The sequence below is a fragment of the Crocodylus porosus genome, unplaced genomic scaffold (assembly GCF_001723895.1).
Source record: "Crocodylus porosus isolate Cpor-Errol unplaced genomic scaffold, CroPor_comp1, whole genome shotgun sequence".
NCBI classification, from domain to species: domain Eukaryota; kingdom Metazoa; phylum Chordata; order Crocodylia; family Crocodylidae; genus Crocodylus; species Crocodylus porosus.
Genome location: NW_017728937.1, coordinates 4,763,656 through 4,782,167, shown reverse-complemented (window position 1 = coordinate 4,782,167; position 18,512 = coordinate 4,763,656). Strand labels below are relative to the sequence as shown.

At 47.2% G+C, this 18,512-nt stretch overlaps 1 protein-coding gene across 4 annotated transcripts in view; it reads right to left on the bottom strand.

Moving 5' to 3' along the window:
- Nucleotides 1-8,511: 8,511 nt before the first annotated feature.
- Nucleotides 8,512-18,512, bottom strand: part of RASSF7 (Ras association domain family member 7) — an 82,334-nt gene continuing 72,333 nt past the window's right edge. For 2 of the 4 annotated variants that reach the window (XM_019547295.1, XM_019547298.1), the window contains one exon: nucleotides 14,635-18,039. In XM_019547295.1, the coding sequence (XP_019402840.1) occupies nucleotides 17,653-18,039 (387 nt within the window). In that variant the 3' untranslated portion in view covers nucleotides 14,635-17,652. Of the gene's footprint in view, nucleotides 18,040-18,512 lie in introns of all 4 variants that reach the window. The other 2 variants (XM_019547297.1, XM_019547299.1) reach the window with 2 other exon arrangements.

The following is an 18,512-nucleotide window of genomic DNA, read 5'->3' as shown; positions in this document are numbered from 1 at the left end:
TGGAACAGTCTGCCAGCGGAGGTGGTTCAAGCACCTACATTGAACACCTTCAAGAGCAAATTGGATGCTTATCTTGCTGGGATCCTATGACCCCTGCTGGCTTCCTGCCCTTTGGGCAGGGGGCTGGACTCGATGATCTTCTGAGGTCCCTTCAGCCCTAATATCTGAAATCTATGAAATCACTCTATGCTTTTCGCCTTTTTGTGAAACCACATGCCTCACCCTAGCAATTTGTTTGCCAGCAGCATCCATCTCCTTGGCTGGTCATTTAGCAGGTGCTAACTTCTGCAGTCCTTTCTCCTAATCATGATTAGTAAGTTCTTTGATTAAACCAGTCACCTGCACCTGCTAGAAGCCCTGCCACTGCTCATGCTGTGCTCTTCATATTCATTCACATGGGGGACTCTTAGGCAAGTAGCTTGCAGCACCTTCTGAGTCTGAAAATAGAACTGGCTACCAAAGAACCTGGACATAAGCAGCACTTTTGATCAGGAGAGCACCAATCTGTTTGCCAAGATTGGTCTGCACTTAGAAATAGCAGGGTGAGCTCTCTCCCTTGGAAATGACAAATGTGCAAAGACACCCTCCCCCCCAAATCAACCCTGGTTGCATGTCCACAGCAAACAGCCTCATCTAGCAAGCAACATCTTCAGCAACCCTGCCTGTAAGCATATAAACCAGAAGAGCCACCCCTGTGCAAGAACCACGCTTCCTGCTCAGTGCTGGGGCTGCATCAGACCACAAGCACTTGCTCAAGCAGAGTCAGAATATGTGGAACTTGGTGAGGGGGTGGTCTAAAGATTTGTATGGGGGAAAAAAGCAATAAGTGACAGCTCCCTACTCAGCGCATCTGTTCCTTGAGCACAAACTGAATCCCATCCGCTCAGAAAAAAATACTATAGCTATGTGCAGTTCACACTTCAGAAAAGCGTTGACTTATTCCAATGATCAGCCTAAACAATATTCCATTTTAGGCCTATGCAGCCACGTGGAAGAGATGAGTGGAAACATGTGAAATCAAGGTGAGCAGAATGTAGCCAATAGCATCCTCTCTTTAAAAGGTACTTATGTGAGCCAAACCCCGGCTTGGCTTTCAGTTCCCAGGCTATTCCCCCACCTCAATCCCAAACCAAGCATGCAAAAAAGTACCAAACATTGGCAGACCAGCAGGAGACCCGCCAAGAAGGTGAATACTGATTATATTCAAACAGCTGCTGTTCACAAACACTCAGGTGAGTGGGAGGTTTAGGGAAGTGCTAAGGCTCTGCCATGAAGTTTTAAAGCCTCCTAACAAACACTGTATGGGGTTACCCAGGTCTGGTGGTGTGCAGAGTGGCTGGGATTAAGGCCACCTGGGTTCTGATCACATAAACTCTTCCACACAATACTTAGACCTTGATACCACTTGCTTGCAAAGCAGTGATGACTGTGCTTAACCTAACTCCCAAGAGGAGTGGAAAACAGCATAGACTACATGTTTTCAAGTCCCTGAAGGGAAAAAAAAAGATCAAGTCAGTGTTAAGCAAACATGCATAGGTCTGGGTTCTGCCAGAAGCAATAGAGAGGCTGTTTCCACACCTGTGGCGAGGCTTCCAAATGCACGTAAGAGACTTAAGAGTACAAGCCCATTGTCAGTCATCGTTAGGAACTGTGCTTTGGAAAGGGCTGTCTCCCCCGCCCTCAGAGGTTGGAGTGCCCCAAGCCCACACCTGTAGGGTCACTTACCCCTTGTTTACCACAGCAGAACAGGGTCCATTGTAGGATGAAGACTACAATTTAACCAGAGCCTGGGATCTTTTTGGTCAACCCTGACCAGCCTCTCTTAGAGGAAGAAATAAGGCATGGTTTCAAGTAGCAGTTGCTGAAGACCCAGCCTAAACCATAGGGGACTTCCTTGACTCAGGAGATGGACAGAAAGCTGCCCTTATACCTACTAGGCTCCCAGCTCCAGCCTTCAGTCATTAGGGCTAGGGACAGACGTTACACATAAACCAGTCTAAGTGATCAGAAAGTGGTTTAAACCTGTAACAGAACAGATGTTCATTGCACATAGACCAGTTTGAAAATGGCTGAAACTGGTTTGAGATAAACCTGGTTGAATGTAGTATCAGACTTAACTGATTTGGGTCAAACAGGTTTATACAATGTCTGTCCCAGATCCCTTGCTGGTTTAAGTTAAACCAGACTCCCCCAGCTTGCTCTCTGGGTTGGGTGGGGCTCTCTGCTCCACAGCAGGGCTGGCCCCTCCCTTCTGCTCCCTTGCTTGGAAAACTGCAGGCTACTCTCCCGATCCCCCTCACCATTCCCTGCTAAGCAGGAATTCCCCCCTGCCCACTACCTTGCTGAGAGGTGTCTGTGTATTAGCTAGCAGACCACATGCTGGCTACAGTCCATGCTGTGACAGGCAGAATGAAAAGGTAGTTGGTAATGTCCCTCTGTTGTTTTCTTAATGGGGTGATAAACACTGAGTTAGGAGTGATAAACACCAGTATCAATTGCCTGCTGGGCTGGTCAGAAGGAGTGGGGTGGGGAGATCCTTCCCTAATCAAAGTGCCATGGCCCCCTCTGCTCAGTACTGCAGAAGAGAAGGGAAAGCTAATTTAGCACACCCCCTGGCTTCTAGCCTGAGCCACAGCAGGCATGTGCATGTCTGGGATGTCTGAGCAGTTACAAACTGATTTAGCCTAGCCCAGTTAGACTAACCTGCAAAGACTGAATCAATTGACTGTCTATCCCTAGCCTAGTTAATCACAGCTGGATTGTGCTTATTGTGGAAATGAGCAGTTGTAGTCCATCCAGTGTGTGAGGTCCAAGCTGGCCTCTAGATCAGCCCTGTGCCATTCATCTGACCCATGAGGCCAAAATATGTCTTAAGGACCACTGTCGTAAGGAATTGGGATTGTTTCCAGGCACCAAGCCTTGGATTGTTTTGTGACTTTGTTTAACTCAGTGGCCTACATTATGCCTGCCTAGATGATCACGGTAGTGTCTTCTGGCCTTAGTTTCCATGTTAAGGATTTAAAAAACCAGAGGATAGTCAGCTACAGCAGTAGTCTCCAAACTTTTTTGATCGCACACCCCTATCAGTAAAAAAAATTTTTGAGCATGCACCCCCAATATATTTATATAAATAGAAGTTCTAATATTTTCTTCCTGAACCCCAATGGATCATCTTGCACACCCCACTTTGGAGACCACTAAGCTACAGCAGGCAGCCAAACCTAAAACCTTGAAACAATTTATACACTGAAGGAGGAAGCTGTAATTTCTTGCTGTTACTAGAAGGCTTCCTTTTCTGTGCTACTTCAAGAAACACTCTCAGCTGCACAGGAGCTTCTGCCTCATCCCTCCCCCTATCTGAGAAGATTATTTTCTTTGCAAACAGGATGTTTTCCAGTAGGCAATAAGTTGTTCTTGACTTAGCAGTGAAGATGTCTCAGGTTTTGCCATAACAGAAGCTAAGGTTGAGTGACCCCAAACTACCCAGGCAGGGGAAGGAACTTGTGTATCAGTTTAGAAGAGCAAAGGTTTGCCAGGCATGCAATTGTCCTTGTTTAGTTTTCCTGATCATCTCCCTTGGGGTTGCAGGCTTCTGCTGTTTGTCTTGCAAGACAAGCCTCCACTACTCTTGACTGCGCTCTGCAGAAGACTGCAGTGAGGCAGCATGGTTCTTTTATAGGACCCTTTCACACTCCTAGCACTCACATGAGGATAATGACTGCTCAGATGTGACTGAGGTTCCTCTTAGCAAATGATTTTCTTCAGCTTCTGTCTGTGCTTGATGGATTGTTAGCACAGGGTTGCTGGTATTTGCTTCAATGTGTCTGTAAGAAAACAGGCAGGGGAAAAAGTGGCTTGTGGTCCTGTTGGTTTTGCAAGAAAGGACCTAAAAGCAGCTGCCAGGCTTAACAGAAGGCTTTTCTCGACACCTGCAGCAGTTAGTCCCTTGCTCTAATCCAGTTTTACCAACATTCAGTTCCTTGCAGTGTAAACTCCTGCAGTCTGTGCATTACTTTGGGGCAATTCAGTGGGTGTGTCTACACATGCACTTTAATGCGCAGTAGCCTATTCTACTGCACATGAAAGCAGCGTGTTACAAAATCATCGAAGTGCCCCTTCCCACCATGCACTGACATTTTATCTGTGAAAAAATATTTTAACCTGTTACTTTTCAAAGCAAATAAACACTGCAAAAATGGATTTATTAGTTTGGGGAGAAAAATCCCACCATATGGCTAAAAATCTGACAATATGACAAGACTAAATTAAAATTCCAGGCCTCTACCTGCAGGTGCTCATTATAAGCTGCCTGATAAACAGCAGGAGTAACCAACATTGTAAGTAATCATGTGGTTGGTTGTGTTTTCTTCTTTTATTTTTTACCCACATGATAAGGTTTTCTCTTTCAGTGGATTACTATTTTATTTACTTGTAATCAGACACTGTGATTGAATGTTTACTCATGAAGTTCTCTAAAGGATTTTTAAAAAAGTGTAATCTCCCCTTCTTCTACCTCATTCCTCATGCACCATGCATGACCAGTGCTTTTAAGCCAGTGACTCTCAAATGTGTTAGACTCAAGGTATCCCTCGGTAGACTTTGATGCACCCCCGGTAACTTTTCTGAATTTAGGAGCACCCTATTTTTTAACTATAGAAAAATAATAGAGCAATTCTTCTATTGTGAAGAACTCAGAAAGACCACAGCAGGTGGTTTTGACACTATGGATGTTTTTGACACTATGGATTACTATTTGAAATCCCAGGCTTTGTCTTGTGAATCAAGTTTAGGTGTTTGTACGTTTAACAGCATTAAGATTTTGCAGCACCCCACTGCACCCTTGTAAAGATCTCATGGCATCCCATGAGATTCCTGATTGTGAATCACTGACTTAAACAACAGCCTCCTACTTCCAACAGGCAGAAGCTGATTCTAGGGCTCCTGCAGCAAAAATAATTTTTCAATTAGAGATTTCAGACCTCAATTGATAAGTCACAGAGCTTGGGTTTTGTGGTCAATGAAGGATGAGCAGCAGACTTGAGGAGCAGACACAGGCGTGTGATGAAGAAAAAAATTCTTTAAAAAAAGTAAGTTGAGTGGTTTTGATTGGTGAATTAAATGTTTCCATTTGACCTGATCATATTCTGCTACCTCAAGTTGGTGTTTGCAACCAAGTACAGTGCTTTTGACTTCTGGTCTTAAAAGAAGGCTGTGCATTGTTGTCGTGCATTACTGAAAAGCTGCTGCATTTTATACCAGCAACTACTGCATTCTCAGTGAAAAAGATTTTCATTGAGCCTTTGTAAAGCAGTTTCTGATCCAAAAAAAGGCATCAAGAGTATAAAAATGGCTTGGTAATAAAATACTTGAAGTTTCAGTCATTGAATGGCAAGTTGCTGATCATCAATAAAAATGGCTATTTACTCTAAAACAGTCAAGTGAACACTATCTTAAGTTTACAGTTTCTGAGTGTTAGCACTTGAAAAGCCAAACTGGGTTCAGGTTAGGGATAGACAGAAAAAGCCCCAGAATTCATCCCTCCTTCACGAAGCATCACTTGCTTCCAGTCACACTAAGTGCCCAGAGAGAGGTAGTTAGGTGTGTTACTCTGAAGTCAGGCAGCAGTTAGTGTGGCACCTTAGACAAACTTGTTCATAAGGGCATAGGCTTTCATAGGCAATAGCCTACTTCCAGTGAATGCAGTGGTAGCATCCTTGGAGATTAAGTACATTGAAGGTACTGAGAAGAGAGCTGAAAAGGAAAGGAGCTACTTTGGAGGGAAGAGGGGAAGAACATGGCACTTTTCTGGATTATGGAAATCTTGCAGGAGGTGGAACATTCACACAAACCAGGGACTAAAAAGACAGAGCAGGATAGGAAGGAATGGGGTGGGGGGTATGCTCACAGGCTCCTTCAGCTGCCGACAGTCAGTGTTCAGGTGCAGGTGTCACATCCCACACCCCTGACAATGTGGAAAGGCCAGAGAAATAGTGCCCCACAGCGGAACTTCGTAACATGAACCCTGTTAAGTTTGGAGACTTGAGTCATCCGAAGTAGCTTCTATTCTCCAGCTCAAGAGGAGGAGGAATAGTAGGAGGAATGCCAATATGCTAATTCCTGGCAGCCAAGCACTAGGGGTTCAGTAGGGCTGTGTGAAATTTTGCCGCCAATTTTGTTTTGCCGCTGTTTCGAGGTCAAAACAGCAAAATCGAAATGGAACAGATATAGCTGAAACATTTTGCCGTTCTGCCCATAGGCTATGATGGGGAAGGACAAAACAGCCTATAACTTTGTCATTTGTGGCCTGATTTGGAAGAAATGTGCAGGAATGATAGCCCCTTCTGAGGGCATGAAGCCTGCCATGAATCAAGGAGATAGGTGCAGGGGGGTTCAGGGAACCTGCACCCCACAGTTTTGAAAGCAAAACTTGTGTTACATGTATGTGTTAAGCCACAGTGGGGTCAAAACTGCAGGGGTGGTAGCCGCTGCTGAGGCCACAAAGCCTGCCAAGTTTCAAGGAGATAGGTGCAGGGGTTTGGGGAAAACTGCACCTCAAGCCGCTGACAAGCAAAACTCATGACATGGGTGACACTGTGCGTGTTAAGGCGCAGCAGGGTGAAAGCTGCAGGCCTGCTAGCCCCTGCTGAAGCCATGAAGCCTGCCAGTTGTCAAGGAGATGGGGGCAGGGCTTCTGGGTTCTGAGGCCCTGCACCTCTAGCTGCTGACAGGCAAAACTCGTGACATGGGTGCTTGTGCAACTGACCCTCTCTGGCTTGAGGCAGAAGCAGTTCCCAGCTCTGTATTGATTCTTTCCTCTCCTTAGTTTGTGGTTTTGTAGGTTAATCCTTGCTCATTAACTCATTATCCTCACTAGCTACTGTGTATTGAGCTGGTCCCTGAGTGAATCATGATTGATTGCATAACACAGTAGTTAGCTAGCACAAACACCCAGGTCATGAGTTTTGTCTGTCAGCAGCTATGGTGTAGGGGGGCTCTGGAGCCCTGCACTCCATCTCCATGACTGCTGGCAGGTGTCGTGGCTGCAGCACCCCCCATCCCCCGTGCCCCAAGACAGACACAGTAACAAGCACTCACGACATGAGTTTTGCCTGTCAGTAGCTGGAGGTACAGGGCCCCAGAACCCCTGCACCTATCTCTTTGAAAGCTGGCAGACTTTGTGGCCTCAGCAGGCCAGCAGCTTTGACCCTGCTGCCCCTTAACACACACAGTGTCACCCTTGTCACAAGTTTTGCTTGTCCGCAGCTTGAGTACAGTTTCCCTCAAGCCCCTGCACTGATCTCCCTGAAACTTGGCAGGCTTTGTGGCCTCAGCAGGGGCTAGCATGAATGCAGTTTTGACCCCACTGTGGCTTAACACATACATGTGACACAAGTTTTGCTTTCAAGACTTTGGGGTGCAGTTTCCCCAAACCCCCTGCACCCATCTCCTTGAAACTTGGCAGGCTTCATGCACTCAGAAGGGGTTACCAATCCTGCAGGTTTCATCCGAATCACACCAGAAATGACAAAGTTGTAGGCTGTTTTGTCCTTCCCCATTATATCATATGGGCAAAACATGGAAACAATTTCGCCGTTTTGACAGAACAAAACAGAACAGCTGTTTCAAATTGAAACAAAACCCAAAATAAAACACTGGTTGAAACAGAATGGTGCCGTTTCACAAAGCCCTAGCGTTCAGGAGAGTTTCAGCAAATGTTGTAGTATGTTTACATTTAATTGGCATAGAGAGAGGTAAAGGAGTGGACTGGGATTAAGGGATCTGAATTCCCAGCTGAGCCACAGACTCTGAGTGACTGGGGGCCAGATCTTTTCATTAGAGGCTCAATTTCATTCCTGTAAATTTAAGTATATCCCCTCAGTCTTGTTTCTTCAGGGCATGATGTTCAGAGGTGATTGTGTTTGGAACCTGTCCCATTCAATGTTGGACACATCTGTGCTCCTACGTATCTGGGTGCTTCAGAAAACCGTGATCCTTAGAACAAGCTTTGTGGGACAGATGCAATCCCCCTCCTTAGGCTTATATACAGCACCTAGTACAACAGAGTCTAGACCAGGGATAGGCAACCCCTAACATGGCATGTGCAAGCATTTTGTTTGGCATGTGCCCTGGGGCAGACAGTGAGGAAGGGGCTGGGACTGTGCTACCACAAGGATCAGGCCCCTTCTGGCTCCCCTGCCATCCACCCTTAGGCCAAACATCTTACAACTCAAGATTGTGGGCATTTCTGGCATTCTGCCCAAAAACATTGCTGACCCCTGGTCTAGACCTCATGCAAATGAGAGGACGGAGAAGGCTTCAAAAATTCTTTTTTTTTTTTTTAAATGGAAAGCAGATGGGAAATATTAAGCAATTTTGTGGAGGCAGTTATGGGATTGGTAAGCTTATTCTCCAGAAATATTTGAGGAAGACATATGGTGTGAAGGAGAACAAGAGCAGAAAGATGGCTACTGAGCACCTGAAGTCAACACACACAAACACACACACTGGGAATTACTTTACAGAAATCCTTTCTGAAGGTTTATTTAAAATTTAAACCAGACAACAATTTATTACACAGGATACATTCATACATGGAAAGTATGTTTTTACAGAGAATACAGCTGTTGTGTCACATTTTTGTATACAATGTACAGGATGTTCATAAAACCTTCCTCCCTCCCCCTGCAAAAATCGGGACCCCAGGACCCTTCTACGTCAATCTGTTCCCCACCACGCCATCCTCAACTTTCCCATTTTTTTCCCACAATCAATATATAACAAAGACATGGCAGGACAAAATTAAAAAAAAAAAAATTACTGGCCGTCAAGTAAAGCTCAGCGTGAAATGTTGCCGATTGTGTACCTCTCTCTCCCTGTATCACTATCTTTGATGTGCAGCTATGAGAAGAGTTTATTCTGCTGCAGGCCAGAAAGACAGTTTTTAGACGGGCTTGCACTGAGAACAGGAAGTCTTGGCTACCCTGCAGACCAAGCTGGCTTAGGCGACATCGAGTTTGTACCAGCAAGCCCTAAACAGCTCACACAGTGGGGGTGAGAAGCTGGTAAGGGGAAAACAAAGAGGTGGGAAGGTTGTTCTGTTTTCAGAGCTGGCTGGACCTTTCAGTTAGGGAGACCACTGAGAACGCGCTAAATACACCTCAGTAATGCAGTACACATTATTTAAAAAAAAAAACCAAAAAGAAAAAAGGACAATCTGTGGGCTCCCTCATCTGGGGTTTTAACACCCATACCCAATGACGTACTAGACAGCAAGCTTCTCAGGGCATGTCTACACCATATCCATGGTGTTCTCAAAGAGCCCTGGTCCATGCTACCACTCCCAACTTGCACATGGTAAAACTGGAAACGAAGTGGTGAATGAGGACCCCTCTTGGCTGGTGCTCTTAAGCATTGCCATTCTTGGGAGAAACCCAGGGCTGCTTCATTGCCGGGTCTGGTGCACATAGAGCGGGAGTGGCACCCTAGAAGTGGCAGAGATATGCCCTCTAAGGTAGGGACCATGTCATAAGTATGTGCAGTACCTACCCCAGAAGCTGCCTGTGTATGCTACCATGGTAAACGGAAAACTGCAAGAGGCTGTTAAGCTTTCATGCCTTTCAACTGAGACATGTTTTATGGACATAAAGAGTAAACCAGCAGCTTGGATCTGAACAGCAATGCACTCTGGAGAGAAGTGCAGCTTTCCCCTGGTATATTGTAGGGTTATTTCCCTGTCTATATAAGGGTCATAGCAGCCAAAGTCTGTGGTGAGCTTACATTAAGAGTAAGCCACCACCTTATAACATAAATGTGCTTGCTAGTTTAGGGACTTAGGAGGTACATAGGCTTTCTTGAGAAGTTAAGTGAAAGGATGGCAAATGCCTGACTATTGAAAAGGTCTCTTTTCAGAGCCTCTATTGGGAAAGAAACAGCCAACGGTGGAAGCTACTGGTTTAACTGGAACAAAATATATTGCACATAATATTAGGACAGAATGGTACAGACTTTACCCACAGAACAAACGTTTGCCTCCCCCTTTCCCCTGCTTACAAAGATCCAGATATAATCAAAACCAGTCTCAGAGGCAGATGCATATCACAAAGCTAAGGAAGCCAGGTATAGATGGATCTTTTGCAGAGCTGAGTGGCACAGTAGGTAGATGTGGCATTTAGTGACCTGCTCCCTATGACAGAGAGACAGACCGCCCTGGGGAGAGAAGGGAAATGACTCTCACACTGGGTTAAGCTACATGCAGTTAAGACAGTTGAAAACTTGGTGTACAAACAGAGAAGCCAGTTAGTCATTCAATTATCAACACTGCATCTATTTAATTACACCCATTTTAAAAATCACCTGGACGGTCTACTATGTAAAACAGAAATTAGGGACTCATAGGATGAGAATTCTGCTTTCTTAGGAAACAGACGTCACTCCGGCTAGTCCACCTCAACTCCTTGCTACTGCCCAAACGACACTGTTGGAAGATGATGTACTTGGCACAATGTACAAAGAGCAAGACAATGTCACCACCAGCACTGTGGCAAGTCTCTGCTGACTCTATGTTCAACCTCAACACACTCCTAGTTGCAATTTGTCCCAGTCCAAAAAAAACAAACAAACCCAGCAACATTTGTCCCTCCAGGCTGTACAAATCTTTCTTTCACAGAGCTATACAGTGTTTCCCCAGACATTTCTATACCTTTCCAAAATAAACTTCCATTTTCTTAACTTTTTTCCTTTTATTATTAACAAGGTGGGGGGTGGGAATCACAGTATGTTATACAGGATACAGTCCTCATTTATATGGCTCCTTCACTAAACAGCAGTTATGGGTAGCGCTCTCTGGAAAGTGCACCTCAGAGGATGGCACTGAAGACCTACTATACTCTTCATTTATTTAACTCAGACAAGTCTTGTAGCCCCCAACGGCAGTCCACCGTTTCATTTGCTCAGAGGAAAAATAATTTTTCATCACTTGATGCATCTTATGAGAGGGCTACCTGGATCTCTGTGGAAACATCAGCATCTTCATTTTGTTTTTTTTAAATACATAAAGTAATAAAAACAGGTTGTTTTACTCAGATAAGATATATTTGCATTTTTTAAATGTTAATCTGTAAAAATAACTTGTATAGCCATTGACATTCATTCATGATAAAAAGGAGTACTATATATATGTGTGTGTGTATGTGTGTATATCTATATCTATAGATATATATCTATATACACATATATATCCACACACACACATACACACTCACACACGGAATATGATTTTATTTATATAGTTACACTCGCAAGGCAATCAGTCCTCCACTGGTTGGGCCCTTCTATCTCCAGGTGCTCTGCCTTGTTGACAGGACTACAAGACATACAGAAATAAACTAAGTCATTCCATTGTGGTGGGTCAGCATTTGAAAAAGGAGATGAATGTGACAACTGTGTATGTTGTGACATTAAACTATAGCCCTCAAAACTAAGAGGGCATGGTGGAACATGCACTGAAACATTGTGAGGAGCTAGTGAAATGGCTGTGGGCAGGAGTTGGTGTTTGTTCTTCCTTACTGCATTTGGGCTATACAATAGGCTTCTTGCTGTACCACCAGAGAGAGGGCTATGCAGAAAGATGCTAGAGTTATGGAACCTCTCTATGTCCCCAAGGCAGTCACAGCATATGCTGTGCATGTACCTGGATACCAAAACACAGGAGACACTGACCCAGAGTTACCTCTCCATTGCCTCTTGGGACATGAAAAATGACACCAAATAATTGACAGAGGAGTGCAGTAGCCAGAGAAGAGAGCATTGGATATTAGGAAAATCTCTCTCACCAAGAGGGTGGTGAAGCACTGGAATAGGTTCCCTTGAGTGGTGATGGACTCCATCCTTGAGGCTTTTAAGGCCTGACTCAACAAAGCCCTGGCTGGGATGATCTAATTGGAGATGGTCCTACTTTTAGCAGGGTGTTGGGACTAGATGACCTCCTGAGGTCCCTTCCAACCCTCATTTTCTATGATTTTATGATTCACTGGCTTTTGTTAAAAAGTGAGTGGGCATGGAACACACACACAGGTTAAATTGTAACAATTAGTGGGGTAGCCCCCCGAGTTGGTCCTGGGGAAGAGGCAGGGAGGCCACAACCAGGGACGCAGAAAACCTTGTTCAGCAGATCTGGGCAAAGCCTTCCCTGCGTGCCCCACGCAACTGTGGCTGTTACTCAAGTGCCATAGTCTGCCCAGGCAGAGTCACCAGGGCTAGGCTCAGAAGCACACACGAGGCAACAACCAGGTTTCCAGTCCCTGATGCATACTGGGGATAGCTTGATGCCCAGCCTGCAAGGGGGTTGCTGAGGGAGGCACAAAGCACCCCATTCTTAAACGTCTCCCAGTGGGTGTGGTGGACAAACCCCCTCTGCCTTGCCAGCAGGACCAGCTGGAACAAACTTCTGCCACCAGGAAATCTGGGGTAGAGAAATCTCCCCTCAAAGTTTTCTCCAAAGCCTGCAGTCAGTGGACAGGTTCACGTGGCTTTAAATGGCCCTGCGCTGTCTCCTCTCCAAGCACCCGCTCTCCTGCAGTGTAAGCAGTGACAGAAGCCAAGGATTAAACATAATCCCATGGGATTGCTGAAGGAATGCAAGCAAATCAGAAGCGACTGCTCGGTCTGGGGAGAAGTGTGCTCTGCTGCCACCAGAACATTGGGTGGTGGGGCCACAGCAAACACATCTCCTTCACACAGAGCCCCAAAAAGGTGTCAGAGGGCCACAAGTGCATAGCTGTCCTTGTATCTGCTAGCGAGGTAGGAGTGGCCTTGGCTCTTTCCCCTTTCATTTGTACTGGGGCAGGATGCTGCTATTAACATCCAGGCTCCAACACTGGCCTCAGCACCCTTCATGATAAAGGAGTTAACCTCTCTGATACAAATCCCTGCTTGGCTCCTTCTCCCTACGTGGCTGAACCTCCAAACTGTCACCTTTCCATTCCCTAATTTATGGGGGTTTCTTTAAACACAGTTTATTCTGATATCAGAATGGACACATTAAAATGGCACAAAGCTTCTACAGTGGGAGGAGGCATGTCTATTGCTACCTGGGAGGCCAAGTGCTGTTTCTCAAGGGGATCTGAACCACAGTTAATGGACAGGGTGGAAGAAATGTGTCACACGGGGAGGAGGTATGCCACATCTAAACCATCCCCCAGCAACACGCTGAGTCCAGGAGCACCGACTACAGAGCTCTCCCTGAAAAGGAACAGGGTATCAGGACAAGGAGGTGGGATGAGGAAAAGGAGATGCCTTCATCACTGGTTCTTCTAGGATGTTGGACCTCCTGCTGAAGGACTTGGGTAACTGCCCAACAGAGGTGCAATCATGGTTGTAACTGAATATTCTCAGCCTTCTCCAGAGCTTCTGACCCTCTTACCCTTGCAACCTGCCCCTTGGTCATATCTGTAGAAGGTCAGGACTTGCAGACTGGAGCAGCAGACACGCAGAAGCATGACTACCTTGGTGGCATTGGCCTTGAATAAGAAAGCATGGTTTCTAACAGGCCAAGAAATTTGTGGCCCTTTGCCTCCTCTACGTGTGGCTTCCAAGGCAGGTTTGTAAAGAGGACTTCAGCTTAGTTTAAGGCTTGATCCTGACAAGCTGGAGAAGGTTGTGGGCAGGTTGAAAATGCTGAGAGGCTCATTCCTCCAAGGGGGAGAAATGCTAAGCCAAGTGATTCTGCACAGCCATGACCCTGTTGCTGGCAAAGGACCATTCAAACCAAGAGAGATACTCTCCCTGCAAGACCTCTACCCACGCTTTGTTGGGATTTCCAGTGGTGCTGTTCCACCAACTTCAGCAGGACATTTCATGCACTTACTCCCAGGGGCAAGGAGATTCAAGAGCCCTTCATGCAGCATAACGTGTTATAGCAGCCCAAAAGCCTGGCAGGCACGTGATTGCCTGGGCAAAACAATGTCCACCCTTGCTAGTCAAGAGGCTTGCTGTGCTCTGCCCACATCCTGGCAAAGTGAGATTCCAACAGGCCTGCACCAACAGAGATGGCCCTTCCACTAAGAGTAAAGGAACAGGCTCCCACAGCAATCAGCTTCTCCCCAGCAGCACCACAGAAACCAGGGGATGCTGCAGCTTATAGGCATCACTCTTCCTGGCGGCATCTATTAATAGCTCAGACATCAGGCAACACAACATGATGCTTTTAACGCATCATCATACTGCACAACGCCATGGCCCTGGCCTGCCATAGTGAAAAACAGCTCCCAGCGTCCCGTTCCCATCCTTCCCCTGCCCTAGCTGGTGCTTGTTAACAATTATTTATGGGCCTGAGCACACTACGATGTATGGTAGGCACGGCAGGACCTCCCAGCCTTGGTTGTTCTACAGCAGCCTACTCACTGCAGTCCCATATCAGTGGAAGGAGAGAGAGCAAGCGAGTGAGCAAGAGAGGAATAAAAAAAGCCCCTGAACGCAGAAGTCTGAGAGTCGTAACGCGGCCTCTTCCACGCAGGTGATAAAGCTGCCCCTATTGCAAGGAGACTAGCCCTTTTGCAGGGGCTCTCGGCAAGTCTGGGCATTAGGATCGCAAGGGGCTGAGGCCAGTTCAGACATACACACCCTCGGGGTTCAGGCTGGACACCAGCGGGTTCTGCAGGTTCCGTGGATTGCCGAGGAATTGCTTGGCAGTTGGCCGGGGAGGCGAGTCTGTGCTGGGATGGAGAAGGCCTAGGGACGAGAAACGTTTCGCACATGAGTCGTCACGTGGGAGCCGGCTCTGCAAGCCTTCTCTGAGCCTGCCAGCCCCGTCTGCCAGGAGGCAACAGCAAAAAGGACACGTGGGCCAGGCCTGGAGACACAAACTCTTCCCAATCATAAGAGGGTAGAGAAGGGGCTCCCCCCACCCCTAAGGTGCAGTCACATGGATGCTCATGGGGGGTGTCCCCAAAAGCATGAGCATGAGCACTAGCAGGGTAGCCAGGGCCACACACAGTTCAGCACTGGCCAATTGCCCAGGCACATACCAGCATTTCAAACAGGCTTTGCAGTCTGTGCCAAGCAAGCTTCATGCTGCTGTTGCTCCCCTCTTGGCTTCTGTCTTGTTCACTTGGGGACCTCTGCCATGGGTACATGTATACTACCTTGAGTTCACAGCAGTGAAGCCATACCCTTAAGTTTCTGTGGAGGAAGAGCTACTTGGACCCCTGTCTTAGGAGAGCTTGATGGTCACCTCTATAACCCATTCAAAAACATCACATAGCTAGCTCGGAGCTGCCTTGAAGTCCAAGCTCCTAATACAGGAAACTGATATTGGAGGAATGAATGGCCAACTCCTTTGTTACACATGCACCATTTGTCCTTCCTCTTCTCCCTCCCCAACCACCCCATCTGCACCCAAGTCAGCTGAGATCCCAGGGAATAATCCCTACTCCACTCTTCTCTGTCCCCTTACACAGCCATTGGTGTTAGGCAATCTTAGCCGTTCTACCCAGGACAAAGTTCCTCATAGGTCTAGAGTTTTCTCCCTTACGGTGCATTCAGCGCAGGTTTTCCAGCTGCCCCACACTGCAGATTTGAGTAGTCAGCACGTGGAGCTCCAGACACCCCCACGATCTGTCAGTGGCAGTGCTCCTTGGCCAAGATCTGGCAAGTGATGGTGGAAGTTATGTAGATATCCATGCACACCGCTTGCTCTCAGATCTGACAGCTGTATAAAGAGCTTCCCCTGTTCTGAACAGCAGCCTGGCCCCCACCTGCCTGTGCTTCTCTTTGCTTTACCAGCCATACACAACACACTCTGTGAGCGCTCCAGCTTCCTTCACGCCCACCAAAGTGCTCTTCATCCCCTTGAGTTCAGGCCTCTGCACTTGGCTTTAGAATCAAAAGCTCACTCAAGCATGCTCTTCTTCCCTAGGGTTGTTTTTAGGAGGGGCAAGGGAGGGGAGAAGACATCCACCCCCAAGACCAGATATCTCAAGGAAAGAGGCTTCTCTCCCACATCCGGCATTTCCTTAATGAAGGGCCCCATCACTGCCTTGCAACACCAGGTTTCCAGTAAAAAAAGGCAGAGCGCACTGATCCTAAAACGAGGTACAGTACAACCCACATCTAAGAGACACCAGTCTGGTTGTAGGGCTGGTGGCACATGTTTAAAACCTACAGGGCCCAGATTCCCAACCGGTGTGGACAGACACCACTGTGAGGGCATCCGTGAAGCTGTGCAGATCAGAGGGATATTTGCATCATATTTACAGAGCTGCCATTTCAACTGATTCCCAATTAAGTGTTCCTGTATGGCTGGGGTGTCAGACACAAAGCCTATGGGCCAGATCCAGCCCACAGAGCTGTTCCCTCCAGCCTGTGGGGCTCCTGGTGGGCTGGGAAATTCAGGGGAGGGGACTACCACAGAATCTGGGGTTACTGGTCCCCACTGGGTACGGCTGTCAGCAGCAGGTGTCAAATGAAGGCCCCATGGTTGCTGCCACTGCCTGTAATACCTCTGCCACCACTCGCTCCACTGCTTTCAGGTCAAAGATCCAGCTCACAAGAAGCCACCTGGTCTGGATCTGGTTCAGGGCATAGGGTGAGTTTAACACTGATGCTGTGCTGCATTTCTTTTCCTTCTGCACCTCCAGTTAGCAGTTTGTCTAGCTGGTAGTGGGGAAGGGGAAGAAATGCTGCAGTCTGTCTAGCTGTGGTGACTAGCACAGTTTGTCACCAAAGGTAACTTCATTTCTCAACCAGTTGTTTCTCTGCCCAGATTAATACGCTTACTGACATCCAGAGATGCACTTGCCCATGTGCAAGCTGAGGTGCTAAGGTCCAATGCAGGTAGATGGGCTCCTGATCCAAAGGAGAACTAGTAATGGCCACACAGTCTTTCTGGATACTCTCCTCAGCTCTCTCAGAAAGAGGGACCAAAGGGAAGGAGGAATGAATACACTACATGCCTCTCAGTCACAGATTTTGAGAGAAGCCCCAGATGATCACCTCAGCAATTACCTCTTCCCAAGGAACTGATAAGATGGACCAGGAGGGCACGACCTTCTTTAGTTTCTCTGACGACAAGCCACAACTGGGCTTCCATAACACATGTTCAAAGGCAAATGTAGTGGCAAGGCTTGGCCATGATCCAGTCGCCTGCATTTGCCAACTCAGGCCTCTTCTAGACACATTTTCAACCCTGGGGCCTATACTCAGGTTCCTAAATATGGATTTTGGCACCTCAGCAGATGTAACCCAGTGGCCAGGAAGGCCAAGCCCAATCCTCACTGAGGCCAATGGGAGAGGCACCTTTTGAAGCAGAAGCAGCCTGGTGTTTAAATGCAGATGTCAAGGTCTGGCTTTAATGTACAGAGGTTTGAAATAATCCAGCTGATTAGCTGCGTAAAAACCATCCTGTCCTCCAGGAGAGGAGTACAAAGACTTTGTACCTTGGTAGCAAGCCAAACTCTAGGCCCCAGTGTTTTAACATAAGTGAGCAAATGTAACCACAAGGCAGATTTGCACCTGGCTACTGGGAGGTGAGGAGTAGAAGTCTATTCCTGAGCCCTGTGGTTGATGTGTTGACCCTGAAAACATAAACCCTGGTTACCCTCTTCGGTATGTATGACTACAGAATTACTTTGCTTGCATTCATCCAGCTTCAGTGCCTTAGTTACAGCCAGCATTGAAGGAATCAGACAGGAAGTGGCTGGCAGGTGATGACATAGCTACAGATAACTTGGAAGGGAAGTCCTGGGAAGGCAGACAATAGCTGAAGTGGAGGGAGGAGGGTTTTAAAAAAGCAGGATTTCGGCCCAGTGTAGCAGCAGATCTTAGAGCAAGCCCCCCTCTTGTTAAATAATGGAGTCTCCAAACTGCGTCCTGACCTCCGTTTCTCTGGTGGGCTGGCAGTTCGTGGTTAGTTTGATCCAGCTGGGGTTCATCCTCAGACCTGGACTGCAGAACAGTCACCGTGGCTCCCGTCTGCTGAATAAACTGCTGCAAATTACATTGCCTCAGCTCCTTATTTAAGTCCTCCAGTTCTTGGTTCTGGGCCTGCAAAAACACAGGGTGGGGACAGGGTAAGCTCTACAGCTGTGCCTCTTCTGCCAAGCAGAAAGCATAGCGCTCCGGGGGATCTCAAATGACCAAACCACCAGCATCACTCCTCACCCCTCCCTCTGGCTCATTCTACCCTGAGACTTCTTCCTCTGAAGCCTCAATACAAGACTACCAGAAAGTGGCAAATAACTCCACTCCTGTCCATAGCAAACACCAGCCTAAACTGCCTGAGAGCCAAGTCTGTGTCCTTCAGACAACCACCCTCCACTGGGCAGCTTGGACATGATGCTGCAGATGTTTGACTTGGTTGAAGCTCCAGGTCCCACCACAATGCAGAAGAGTTCAATGGTAGGATACTTCTAAGGACACCCCACTAACCTTACCTGCTGTCCACTCTTGCCCTAAAACTGAAACCCAGGCAGGGACAAAGTACTCACATGAAGAACCAGGGAAAGTCTCCAGATATT